This window comes from Rhea americana, unplaced genomic scaffold (genome assembly GCF_003343005.1).
Source record: "Rhea americana isolate MKP2758 unplaced genomic scaffold, rheAme1 scaffold_255, whole genome shotgun sequence".
In the NCBI taxonomy this organism is placed as follows: Eukaryota; Metazoa; Chordata; class Aves; order Rheiformes; family Rheidae; genus Rhea; species Rhea americana.
The window spans coordinates 788,543-801,314 of NW_028186374.1; the positions used below are offsets into that span (position 1 = coordinate 788,543).

At 49.3% G+C, this 12,772-nt stretch overlaps 1 protein-coding gene across 1 annotated transcript; it reads right to left on the reverse strand.

Moving 5' to 3' along the window:
* Positions 1 to 11,564: 11,564 nt before the first annotated feature.
* On the reverse strand, positions 11,565 to 12,463 carry LOC146594611 (hemoglobin subunit alpha-A). The gene is made up of 3 exons (XM_085307216.1): positions 12,318 to 12,463; positions 11,904 to 12,108; positions 11,565 to 11,790 (listed from the first exon to the last, which is right to left on the reverse strand). Exons 1-3 carry the CDS (start codon positions 12,410 to 12,412, stop codon positions 11,662 to 11,664), a joined length of 429 nt encoding a protein of 142 aa, XP_085163342.1. The 5' UTR covers positions 12,413 to 12,463; the 3' UTR covers positions 11,565 to 11,661.
* Between the last annotated feature and the right edge of the window lie 309 nt (positions 12,464 to 12,772).

A 12,772-nucleotide genomic window follows, 5' to 3' on the forward strand; every position in this document is an offset into this window, starting at 1 on the left:
GGAATGGGCCCTGGGGACCCGTGCGCTCCTGCACAAGTCTAGGGGCTGGGAATGGCCATGGTCCTGGGGCGGCGCCGGAGCCTGCCCAGCCCCAAGGCCCTGCGGTGGCCCTGGGTCACTCCGGGGACCTCTAAAGCCCAGAGACGCCACGAGATCCYGAGAGGGCCCTGAGATGCCCCCGGCACCCCAGCACCGCAGGAGCTCCACGGAGCCCGAGGCGAGCACCCCGCGCCTCTCGCAAGCCCTGGAGGAGCCCTGGGACAGAGAGACCCGCCAGGAGCCCGGGGAGCACTGGTGGCACCCTGGGGCGCGTGTGGGGCAGCCACGCGCTCCCGCGAGGCCGGCCCATTTGCAGGGCTGGCGCGGGCGTGGGTCCGGTTCATCCTCCCGTGCGTGACGCCTGCCTGTGCACCCGCAGGCCCGCTTGAGCCGCTGYGAGGGTAGCGGGAGCTCTCCTTCCTCTGACCCTCACCTCTGCCCAGATGTGTGCGCCCCTGGGTTGGTGGAGCAGCCCGAYGTGGCAGCAATGCTGGAAAAACCAAAAGATTTGAAGCTTGTCGTTACGCCAGCGTGGTGTGCCGATCCTCTGCGCCACTACCTGCTCCACGCTGACGCTCCTCGCCTCTGACAGCCCCTACCTGCTCCTTTCCACCCCGTCCTCCAGGGGCAGCCCCATCACCGGAGCAGCTCGCAGGAGCGAGGAGGGCGGCATGCCGCGGAGGTCCTCTGATGTCTCCCTCCACTGAGGGGGAGCTCCGCCAGCTCCACCTCTGTCACTCGGGACAGGTGTTTGTCTGTCCCTCAATGACAGAAACTGCCGGCATCGCCAGGAAATCTCGTGGAGATTCATATCTAACCATGACAACCTTTTTTTTTAGTCTCTATTTCCCTGATACAATTTAAGAACATTATTTCTTGCCCCAGCTACTATGGGCATGGAAAATGGATTATTCTCCTCTTGGCGGTGACTTTTTAGCTACACAGAGACTGAGGGTTCAATTTTTCCGGCTGAACAACCCCAGCTCAGTCACACCTTCTAGGCTATGTTTTGTAGACCTCAGGCCAGTGGCTCCGTGCCTTTCTTAGCATGTGCTGTGTGGAAGCACTGCTGTTCTGTTATCACAGGTACGTTTAATCATTAAACTTAGGATATGACCTCATGTTCACTCTGTGTAGGAAAGAATGTCAAGAATTCACAAGAAATACCATTTTTTTAATGAGCTAGGAGACATTCTCCATTCTCTCTGTGTATCATTAAACCTCCTGGACATCCCTTGTGTGGGCTACATCTGAAGTTTGCTTGTTTGTGTGGTTAGTAATCACTAGCTACTTGTAGTAACCCCACTATTTGGCGATTCTGTGGACTTCCAGGACATTTTTGCCATGTTTTTCTCTAGCAGAGGTGATGGAATAATATAATTCTTTAGGCTATTTGTTTCAAAGAAAAGCACTTTTGCATTGTCAGTGGTACTGCAACCAGGTTGATGTCACAGAAGACAGTAATTTTGTATTTCTACTTCTTAGTGATATGAAGAGACAGTAAGATATAAATTTAAGATTGGTTTAATCTGAAATCACAAACATTAATAAGTATCAGTTATAACTGAACAGTAGCAGCCCACTGTACTATAGCTCAGAACTGAAATTGTTGGAGGTCATTTAATGGTCCATTTCCAAACATAAGCAAATTTTAATTATGTTCAGTGAAGACCTGGCTCTCCCTGTTCAGGAAAAGAGAACTAGCAGAGATCCTCCAGTAGAAGCTGTAAATCAGTAAAGAGGGAGCAAGAAAAGGCTCAGCTCTTCAGTCTGAAGGGTGAAGTTAGAAAGTTTTTTTATTGCCAACAAGGGATTATTCGTGTCATGTTACGTATCTCATTGCCTTCTCAGCTCTTATACATCTACTATGTTCATAGGACTCCCGGAAGATGGAGCTTTYATATGAACAATCAACTCACTCTGTTTTTCTGGTTGTCTTCAGAAGAGTCAAGGTCTTTTCTGAAGGAATCTTCCCTCTTACACATCTTTTCTTTGGGATACCTTCCGATGTATATGTGTTTTCCACGAGAATAATGCAGTCTGCACACAGTCTTGGAGTCTTTTCTCAGAAAAAAATCCTACTCGCCTCCCAGTCAGTTTGGTTTTTCAAGGATTTCAGACGTGTTTCAATCACAAACTCACTGAAAATGGACTTCAGGAGTCCCAAATCTTCATTTTTTTCTCTCACAAGCCTGATATACTTGTGATGAATATATTAAATATGAGAAGGAAATCCCCCTGGGGAAGAGCTGGTGAGAGCACACTCATTTTCTAAGGCTTCTGACATCACCCAGTCAGAGCAGTTTAGGCAATCAATAGCTTACCTGATCTAATTTATGAGAAGACTTCATTGGAGTCAGCCTGGAAGCTGGAGAACATACAGCTTGGGATCGGAAGGAGCTGTTCTTCTAATTCCCAGCCTACATTTGTTCACTGTCCGTTTATTTCTGTTTGTTCCTGGGCAGTAATATCTCTGGATGTTCAAAGTTCTCCTTCTGGGATGTGTACTACATAAAGACAAAATCAACTTCATCTTTGTTCTTGTGGGTGAGGATATCATCCCATTTCTACTGTGCTGACTGTTGAGCCCACACAGGTATCCCGTGATATACTGATCCTCCTCTATCGTGATAGTGCCCACATCTTTTTTTTACATATGGTCATTAATAAAAATTCCAGACCAGTTCCAGGGTCAAATTCCACCAGTAAGTTCCCCCAAGCCCATTTCATTGCTAATTTGTATTTTGTTCAGTTTAAACCACAGGTWCCCCTGACTACCTGATGCTCATGACTGAGCTTTGAGATCTTGACCCRGATATAATTTCTGGGGCAAGAACCCCAGATGTCCTTATAACAATTTTTTATTGGTACTGAGAAGGACAGACCCACCACATATTCTTATCAAAGAAAGGTATCAAATTTATATGGTATGATCTGTCTTTGCTAACCCTCCAATACATGCAAACTAATTTACCACCATCTCTTTGATAATTCCTTTCTCAAAAATAATATTCTAAAGCCCTGGGTATTATTGATATCAGGATAAAGATCTATGGCAACCTGCCTCCACTTCCTCCCTCCCCTCTTTTAAATACAGATACTGTATTTGTTTTTTTTTAATTCTACAATATCAGGTTGCCTCCAGTTTGGTGGATTTATCTATTCTTACTTCGCTCATGTATTTCATGAACAGGAAGCCTTCTTTCCTCACCATTTTTCATAAGCCTGTTATTATTCCCAATATCCTTTTGACATTGATATTCCTTTGGAACAATGGTGAGTAATTTTGCAACTTCTGCACTAAGGAATGGCGAGAGTCTTCCACATCAGGCTTGAGTTCTTCCCATTAATTTTAACGTTACACCAAAATTTCTCTTCTGAAATAAGAACAAAGTCTCTTATTCCCACTCTACATTAACTTAGCATTCAACTCAATTTTGAAGGCATCAGCTGATGGTTGCATATAGCAAACCATGGATCACTGGAAGACATGCAACCAATCAGCAAATCCAGCCACAGTGACACCTGCCTTCTCCAGGATCACAACACAAATTGCAGTGAACTGGTCCACTGGTGAACTTCTGTCTACACTGAAATCAAAGGGAGTATGGCTATATTGTGACCAGGGTTTGTGTCTAGCCTACTTCCAACATTTAATTACACAACTGACCATGGATATACTGCAGTTGCCTCTGCCAGCAGGCCAGCTGGTGTAATAGTTAGGGCTATTCACCTCTGCTTATTGCCATTTCAAGTCCTCAAACTCATCCCCTCCTTGGGAAGTCAAATGCAAGTGGTAATGATGTGCATTGTACTACACTCCTTTCCATAAATCGGGAGCTGGGGTGCTCTTGGCTGTGTGGAAAGGTCTCTGGCAAGCACAGAGCTGGCATAGTTTGCTCCCATAGCTGTGTTTATCTGGCCCTGGTTCAAGGAGTGAAAAAGGGGCACTGGGTGCAAAGCCCTATGTTTTAGCCGTCTCCAGCTAGATCCTAGTTGAATGGTGTCTAACCTGCAGCTCACTGCGTACTTGATGTCCCTGTGGCTGGGGTTCTGGAAGGGAAGTGTACAACAGAGCACTATGTCCTGGGAGGACGGATCAAAAATCTGCTGGTAAAGTTGCATGCTGTAACTTTAGACAGAAATGTTAGACGTCACTCCATCACTGCAGGAGACTGGTGAAAKGCTTCCTGTTGTAATTCATGGAGCAACATGATCCAGAAGTGCTTTCAGTGGCTCAGGTGCCTTCCCACCCATCAACTCCCCATTTGGCAGTCACTGCAGGGTCTCCTTTCCTGCTTTGCCCCATATAGAACAGGCCACTGGTTCCTAGGAGTGGCTCTGTGTGCTCTTCCATACAGTYGCTCAAGGCAGCCCCGCAAAGGGAGTGATACAAACCAGAGGATCTGCAGCAAAATAAATACAGCTTTCTAATTCTCAGTCCCAACTCTGCTCCACACAACTTTCAATGTTATTCATGAATGGAAAAATAGTTGGCTGATTAGCTTCAGTGTAGATAAATGTAAAGTGACRCAGCTAGGGAAATACGATCTAAACCAGGAGATGTTGAACTTGAACTGGCTGTTGCAGCTCAGGAAAGAGATCCTGGAGTCCTCACTGATGATTCACCAAAATTGTAGGTTTGAACTGCAGAAGTAGTCCAAAAAGCCAGGAAAGCATGGTGACATCATCAAGAAGGACTCTGAAAACAAGAGGGTATCATTTGGCTTCTGTGTAAAAGCTTAGTGCACCCACATCTGTGCAGTTCTGACTTYTGAATGACTTTTGCCCTGAGAAGGGCAACTGAGATGATCCAGCTGATGGGGCAGCTTCTTTATGAGGAGGGCCTGGGAAGGCTGGAATTTTTCAGCCTGGAGAGGAAGAAGCTGAAAGGACAAAGTTTACAAAATAATGAAAGTGGCGGGTAGGGTGATGTGGAACTGGTGCTCATCAGATCCTGCAATACTCATGTAACAGTGCATGGAAGAGACTAGTTTAAAATGGATAAAGGGGAATTTCTACAGGATGGGGGGAGGATGAACTTCTGGAACCTGCTTCACAGGAGGCTGTGAGAATAAACAAGATCAGCAGGTTTATAAAGGGATTAGCAAAATCCCGGACAACAGGTCTGTAAATAGATGCAGGAGGCAATAGGCAGGAACGTCCAGTCAACTCTCATCTCTGCATTGAAAATCTAATCAATTCCCAGGAGACAGCATCAAGCAGACCTGACAGAAAAACATTGTCATCTCAGTGAAAGGCGTTGCTAGAGTTAAAATCTCAGTGGAGATCTGGCTAGTTCTAGTTACTAAAAAAGGACATCATTGGTGTAGTGAGAACACCTGCAGAAGATCTGGTGAGGAGTCAGTGCCTGGCAGAGCACATGCTAGCAGGCCCATCATGTAGAACTACACGCTGACCAAATTCCCATCAGGGCCAGGCATGCATATTCTGTTTTGTSAACAACAGCTAACTGCCTCCCRGGCAGTAGCTGCTCCAGGTTAGCACAGCTGAGATAAGGAAATAGTTCTAGTAGATGTAAGGTGCCCTCACAAACAGTGGGTGGAGTCCTTCCTGGGCGTCTGACCTGGGCGTCCGACCGGCGCCTCCAGCAGCCTCCCACTGGCAACCCCTCTTCATGGTTCCTGGGGCTCCCCGTGCGACTTGTCGTGTAAAAGTCCTTTATTAAACTTATCCCGTTTAACCCCTTAGGAACCTCGAGTGTCTCTCTCTGCTGGCATCCGACCCCCTCTTGCTTGCCTCGTGGTCGCAGCCAGCTGCACAAAGGAAGTGGGAAAGCAGTGCAGAGCAGCTGCGGAAAGTTTTCCCCACTCAGCTGATGACTGGCTCCGATATAGCAGTGACAGCCCTGGAAAGGAATCTGTCACTAATATCATATCACCACAGATCTGCTTCTTCTCTTCTCAGATCCAAGACCTGGATTCTGTCATGAACATCTCTGAGGAAAGTGAATTCATCACACTTCATGGCTTGCCAGTCATGGCAGCTTGCAGAAGAAGACACTAGTGGGTCAACTTTGAGGGGGACTAGCAAAGAGTATTTCTAAGCTGTTGCTTGTTACATTAAACTTTTTGTGATGGCAAAGGAGAGCAGACAATGTTTTAAGGTTCTCTAATGCTTGTTTTTATTTTAGGAAAAAGAACATTGTATCAGCTCTGCTCTGTCTGGAGGGACTTGTACAGCTGTGCAGTTGCTGGTGTCTGATGTGACTGCTCAGCTGGGAGCAGTCCTGGCTTTTGGAAAAGGAAGGAGAGAGAGCAATGGAATAAAAACATTGGACTTCAAGGAAACAAAGTCCAGCAATCTCATAGCCTGATATGTGAGATCCTATAAGAAATGTCTCACAAAACTGGTAAAAATTATATAAAAGAAAGATGCAAGGGCCCAAATATAACCTATACCGATGCAAAGGAAGAGCAGGAAGGAACAATGTTGTCTAAATCTGTGCTCTTAGAAACAAAAAGGAAACCACAAACTGGAGATGAGGCAAACTGATTAACAACGAATATTAGAGAACTTCACAAGCCTGTAGGAACACAGTCAAAAGAATAAGGCAAAGCAAGACGTAGCTCACAAGGGTCCTAAAGGCCAAGAAGAAAATGAGGAAAGGCCAAAAAGAAAACAATCAATGCCTTCCCACGAGGAAAGCGTTGATTCGGTGAGGAAAGGTGAAGCAGTCACAGAAAACAGTCACCCTTCAGTAAAATGTCAGTTTTAATGAAGTCCTTGCCACAACTGGCAGAGCAATCATTGGAGAAGGTGTGTAGATTCTGAAGAGTGGATTAAAGCATACTTAAATCCTTCTTGTCTTTTCACTGTTTGCCTGAAAAAATTTCCCATTACCTCAACAGCTGATGGAAACCATCTCCAAGCAGTCAATATATTTGAGAAGTAGTGAAGGATGGTGGGGTTGCAGAAGCAATGTAATAGTGTCTATTATCATTAGCAGGATAAAAAGAAGAAACTAAGGAACTATAAAATGGCCAACTTCAATTTGCAAAAAAAGGTGAGACAGTCAATCAAAGAGATGAGTAATAACTGTTACTATTGCCAAGAACAAATCATGTCAAATTAGTTTATTTTTCTTCTGTGACAGACTCTAGCTCTTGACTCAGCAGTATTTTTCACTGTTGCTTCATCAATGACTTATATGTTATATGAGAGAATATGCTCGTTAAGTTACAAGATGCAGCTGAGTTGGAAAGGCTGCAAGCACACTGGGGTGCTGGTTAAAATTCAAAGGCATCTAGACAAATTGGAAAGATCAGTTCACTACAGAAAATCTGACATTTAGGAAAGAATAACCAACTGTAGAAACACGAGGCAAACGAACTGCTTGGGTAGCAATTTTTCAGCAAAGAGCTGATAGGTTGTACCAAACGCGTTATGCCTTTGGCATATTGGATGCCGATATGGGATGTAGAATCATAGACTCATAGAATCAGAAAGGTTGGAAGGGACCTCTGGAGATCATCTAGTCCAACCCTGCTGCTCAAGCAGGGTCACCTAGAGCATGTTAGACAGGGTTGCATCCAGGCGGGCCTTGAATATCTCCAGAGAAGGAGACTCCACAACCTCTCTGGGCAACCTGTATATGTATATGTATATGCAGAAGAACAGTTTGTGAAACACATGACATTTTCCTTCATCTCTATCCTATTAGAGGATCTCTCTGATGATGTCCTGAGATCAGCTTTCAATAAGAAATGAATTCTGTATCTGCCTTTGTTCTCTGCTACATGGCAAAGTACATTTTGAAAGAGAAGTGCTTGGTAAACTCCTCTAAGATGCTTGACTTCCTCCGAAAATAAAGATAGCAGCTTATAACCTCACTTGTACTTCTTTTCCAGAAAAGCACTCCCTAGGAACCATGACTTTTTTGGATATGAATTATGAATAATATCCAAGCCACCTGGACAAASCTGCTGGTGAACCCTCAAGAGACTGGCAAATCTGTTGTGACAAGATAAGTCAAAACTTGTTTCCTGATGTCAAATTTGAGTTCCGCTTTCAGTAAAAATAAGCACTATGATGTTGCTTTCTTCTATGACTATCATATTAGAAAATATCAAGTTGTTCTGTGGGTCTCTTAAAGGTAGATGTTTTGTGCTTTTACAAGAAATATTGACTACTGCAGAGAAAGGCCTCTGGATAGTGGAAACATCAGAGCAGACTTTTACTTCACCTGAAGATGTTCATGTTCCTTCTTCCCCTGAAGTTGCCTACTATAATTCTCTGCCTCTTGGGCAGTGCACTGGCCTAGGTCATGGGAGCTCTGACCCCAAAGTGGCAGAGCACCTGCCCCCCAAAGTCACCTGCACTGGGCTCTAAACTGTCCACACTATCAGTATATAGGGAGGAGGCTGAGAACTGGAGACACAGAACAGTCTTCCCATCCTCTAACTGGTATGCTGGACAAAGTGATATCTATTAAGGGCRGAAAAAAAACTTGCCCATTTATAGRGGATAAAGGTCCCTTGTGGCAGAAGTGGCATAAAAGAGTTCCCAGTCCTATGAAAACAGAGGATTTTACATGAGACCAGCTCCCTGTTCTAGCTCACAGTGCTAGGGTATGTGTTTTGCACAGCTGGAAGGGGAGGAATGTAAGAGCAAACGCTGGGGGCACAGGAGGGAGACTTCTTCCTCTGATGTTGCTGTGCTGGAAACGCTAGCTGACGAGAGGACTTTTTGGTCCCATGTTTGACACATCCGGAAAATGGAAGAGAAAGTAACTTGATTGAGATAMTGATGGCCACAGACCACCTGAATGCTCTTTGACTCCTTTGCTTGGGAARAGGAGTTAGTATGTTCCTCTTATGCTTGTGTGCATGAAATCTTCTGGTAGATTTTACAGGTTGCAGAGGCCATACCCCAGGCGAGCATGTACTCTGCCTGGTCCAACCCTCCGTACAAGCAAACCCCTGAGTTACTGCATACACTTCTGACATACTAGAGGAGGGAGGAGAACTGAAAATCTCTCTTCAATCAAAGCATAAGGGATTATTTTCAAGAACACCCTTTGGTTTGCTCATGTGGCTGGAGGCAACCTTCTTTTCCACAGTGTGTTACTGCCTATACTTGTATGCATGTGAAGCTGTCTGCTCCAAGCTGGGCTTTTTTTGATTGCTTTCTGGTTTTCCAGCACTACTAAGTATCTGATACAGGTTCTTTGCAGAACATCTTGGTGTGAAGTGGTACTTCAGGATAATTGCTATGGATGGAAGCCTTCTGGACAACCCCTTGGTGCGTTTTCATAGCAGGAGGGTCATGGTTAATGCTGTTGGTGCTGTGCAGGGTTCAATCTGCTCCCATCATTCCTACCTGCCCAGCCATCAGCCCAGGTCCGTGTCAGTTAACCCTCCCACCAGCTCTCTGGAGACTGTCCCAACATGTCTGGCCCTTTTGGCAGACTGTGTCCTGGGACATGCAAAACTGTGCTCACTGAGGGTTGCCTGTGCTCCCGAGGGGAGCTGCAGCCCAYGCACCCCTCTGCTGCAAGCCAGAAGGGACCCAGTGGGCTCCATGCACCCATCACCGTCAGGGCCAGTGGGACACCTCAGGGCCTGCTGGGGATCTGCTCCTGCGGATCGATTCCCCTGCGAGAGGCTACGGCTCAGCCCTGCAGCCAGGGCCTCAGCTTGGCCCCACTGCACCATCTGGCTGGCTCCGATAAAAACACCACGGTTTGAGGCCTCCATCTTGTGGCAGCAGGGACAAATGTCAGCGCTGAAACGTGGCCCCCTTGCTTGGAGCCCAGCCTCTCCTCGGCTGGGTTTGTCACAGCCGGGGAAGCATCTGAGCCCTACGCCAGACCTTAGCCGGGTCTGGGWCAGCTTGGGTCTGCCATGGGTTTGATGCTGGCTCATACTGGTACTTTATGCACCAGTCCATGCTGCCCCGCACACCTATGTGCCCCTTTTCCCCATCATACTTCTCCCCCCTCCCATGTGCTCCCCAGGCACTAGAGGGTCTTTGCTGAGCAGAGTTACGCCCACAGCTATCACTGATTAATGTTGGCTAGAAGGCACTGCTGGAGTCCCACCTGCTGCTCCAACAGGCCCAACCTCAAAGGTAGCTCAGGTTGGTCWGTGATGCTCCAGCGGGCTCCTCACTGTGCCCACGTGCAGTAGGCTCTGGTGCACGGTCACAGCCTGCGACCCTGGGGACTGCAGACCTGTCTCTCTCCAGAGTCCTTTCTGGCCTCTCTTGCCTCTGATGTTTCCGGACAGGGAGCTGGAGGCCCTGGGACTGGGGCAATCATCCAGCCTCACAGGGGACCTGACCATGGTGGCACGTGTGTGCCAGGGAGCGAAGGGGCCTGTGGCAACCTCAGCCCAGCTCTGGGCTGTGGTTTCACCGCATCAGTCACACTGGGGCTTTCTCGAACCTTCCCCTTGGTGCTGAGCACCTCCCAGCCCTGGCAGAGACGGAGCTCAGTTACTCAGCACCTGGTGGCTTTTAGCCCCCCAAGACTATCTGTTGCTGAGGTCTCTCACCACACCCAGAGGCTGGAAGGGAGCCCACGCGGCTCCTTTATCGGCTGCCTGCAGCCTTCCATCAGCCGCTGGCCCRGCTGTCTGTCAGCCCCGCTGCTGGCTGCGATAAGGGCCAAGGGCTGCGTGGAGCACGCATGCTTTCCGACTCCCAGCGCCGCTTCGCATCCTGCTCTTCCCTTCCTGCCCTGACGCTACCTTCCCAGCTGAGATTCGTGGTCCAAAGAGCTGGATCTGGGGCTGGGCCTGGTGCTCCCAAGGGTTTCCCTTGGGACAAACTGCGCACGCTGGTCTCTTCTGGCCTGCTAGCCCCTCTGCATGCACCCCAGACGCCCTGCCAGAGAAGCACTCCAGCAACACAGCATTAAATGGAAATGGAGAAGAAATTCTATGTGCCACACAGCCCTGTTTTCTAGTTGTTGTGGAGATGCATGGAAAGCTGCACTTGTGCTGCAAGGTCTTCAGGACTTGGCACTTGCAGGAATCCTTGCTTTACCACCACACAGATGGTCACACATGCCCGGAGTCACCTATGCCCCACAGTCTCCCGTGAGCACTTGCAGGATAAGACTCATCTTTCAGCATGCAATGTAGCCTGAGCCGGGGCAAGGGGTGCATAGGGCTCTCCACCCCTGTGGAACAAGAAGAGATCCCAAGGTTGAGATGGGTGCTCTGATGAAAAGACCTAGGCAGGCTGAGGCTGTAGAGCTTCCCAAGGGTCAGACTCTGGCTCCTCTCCATGAGTCTTTCCTATGTGCCAGTGTCTGGAAATGCCCATCCACTTGTGCCTGGAGCCCAACAGCTTGCAAAGATGTATGCACCTACTACACACCACCACCACTCAAACACTGAAGCAGGAAACCCAGAGCCTGGGAGCCTCTTTGCTCCGTGTCTCCACCTGGTACAGGGGGACCAGTGGCTTGGGTGCAGGCAGGCACAGAGCACTGRAGCAGAACCCTCTCGCTCCCCAATCCCTCCCTGCCGGCAGCAATCAGAGCAGGACACCAGGGCTGGAGCACAAATGCAACAGATTTTATTTCAAATCATTTGGCTGCTCGCTGTCAGAGGGCTGCTGGTAAGTTGGGTCCAGCTCCAGCYGCAGTGCTGTCTAGCGGTATTTGGCAGTCAGCACGGTGCCCACGGTGCACAGGAACTTGTCCAGGGAAGCATGGACCTCAGGGGTCAGGAGAGAGGGGTGATGGATGGCCACCACAACCAGGAAGCACTGGCCCAGCAGCTGAAAGGCAAAGGGAGATCATGAGCAATCAAGCCAGGTGAGGGGGCAGCCAAGTGGCAYAGAGATGGGACTGGAGGGGAGCCAGGCTGCGTCACTCCTTCCCAGACACTCACTTTGAAGTTCACAGGATCCACACGGAGCTTTTGGGCGTGGAGGTCACTGAGCTTGGAGAGGGCCCCATAGATGTCATCAATGTTGTTGGCAGCATCAATCAGGGCACTCACCACCTTCTTGCCATGTGTCTTGATCTGAGCTGAGCCATGGTGCAGGTCAAAGTGGGGGAAGTAGGTCTTGGTCTGGGGGTAGGTGGTGAACATCCTGCAGGGTAGAGAGGGTCAGGGCTGGTAGGACAGGACCAGTGGGGCTGATAGGGAAGGGGACAGAGACAGAAAAGACAGGAACAGACAGGGGTGAGGATAGGCACAGCTAGGACACAGACAGGTGTAGAAAGGGAGAAGATGGGGGCAGATGGGACAGAACTGGGGACAGCAGGACAGGGACAGCCAGAGACGGGGAAGAACCCTTACCTCTCCAGGGTCTCGGCGCCATACGCGTCAGCATGGCCGCCGATCTTGGCGAAGACGTTCTTCACGTTGGTCTTGTCAGGCCCGGACAGCACCATGGTTGCACCTCCGCTTTGGCAGCCCCCAGCTCGGGTGTCCCCGACGGCCGCCACCGCCCTTATATGCGCTACGGGGGCCCCGCCCGCCGCTCGGCTCGGCCCGCCCCAGCTCGGCTCGGCCCGCCCCGGCCCAGCCCGGCCCCAGACCCTGCCCGGCCCAGCCCCGGCCCMGGCCCGACAGCGCTGGCTCCCGGCCAGGCGACGCTGCTGGCACCGGCACCGGTTGCGGCGTCCATTGCCACCAGGGCGGCTTTAGGGGTCGGATTGGGGTTGGGTCTGCAGCGGGGGGTCCTGCTGGAGCAGAGCCAGGATCGGCACTGCCACCCTGTCCCCGCACACACGCAGAGCGCCTGTGGGCAC

What these genes read in the sequence shown, in the direction of transcription:
- LOC146594611 (XM_085307216.1), bottom strand. Translation starts at nt 12,412, where the DNA reads ATGGTGCTGTCCGGGCCTGACAAGACCAACGTGAAGAACGTCTTCGCC. An exon ending in GGCGCCGAGACCCTGGAGAG is followed by an intron (nt 12,109 to 12,317) that starts GTAAGGGTTCTT and finishes TCTACCCTGCAG; the next exon opens with GATGTTCACCACCTACCCCC. An exon ending in TGGATCCTGTGAACTTCAAA is followed by an intron (nt 11,791 to 11,903) that starts GTGAGTGTCTGG and finishes TTTGCCTTTCAG; the next exon opens with CTGCTGGGCCAGTGCTTCCT.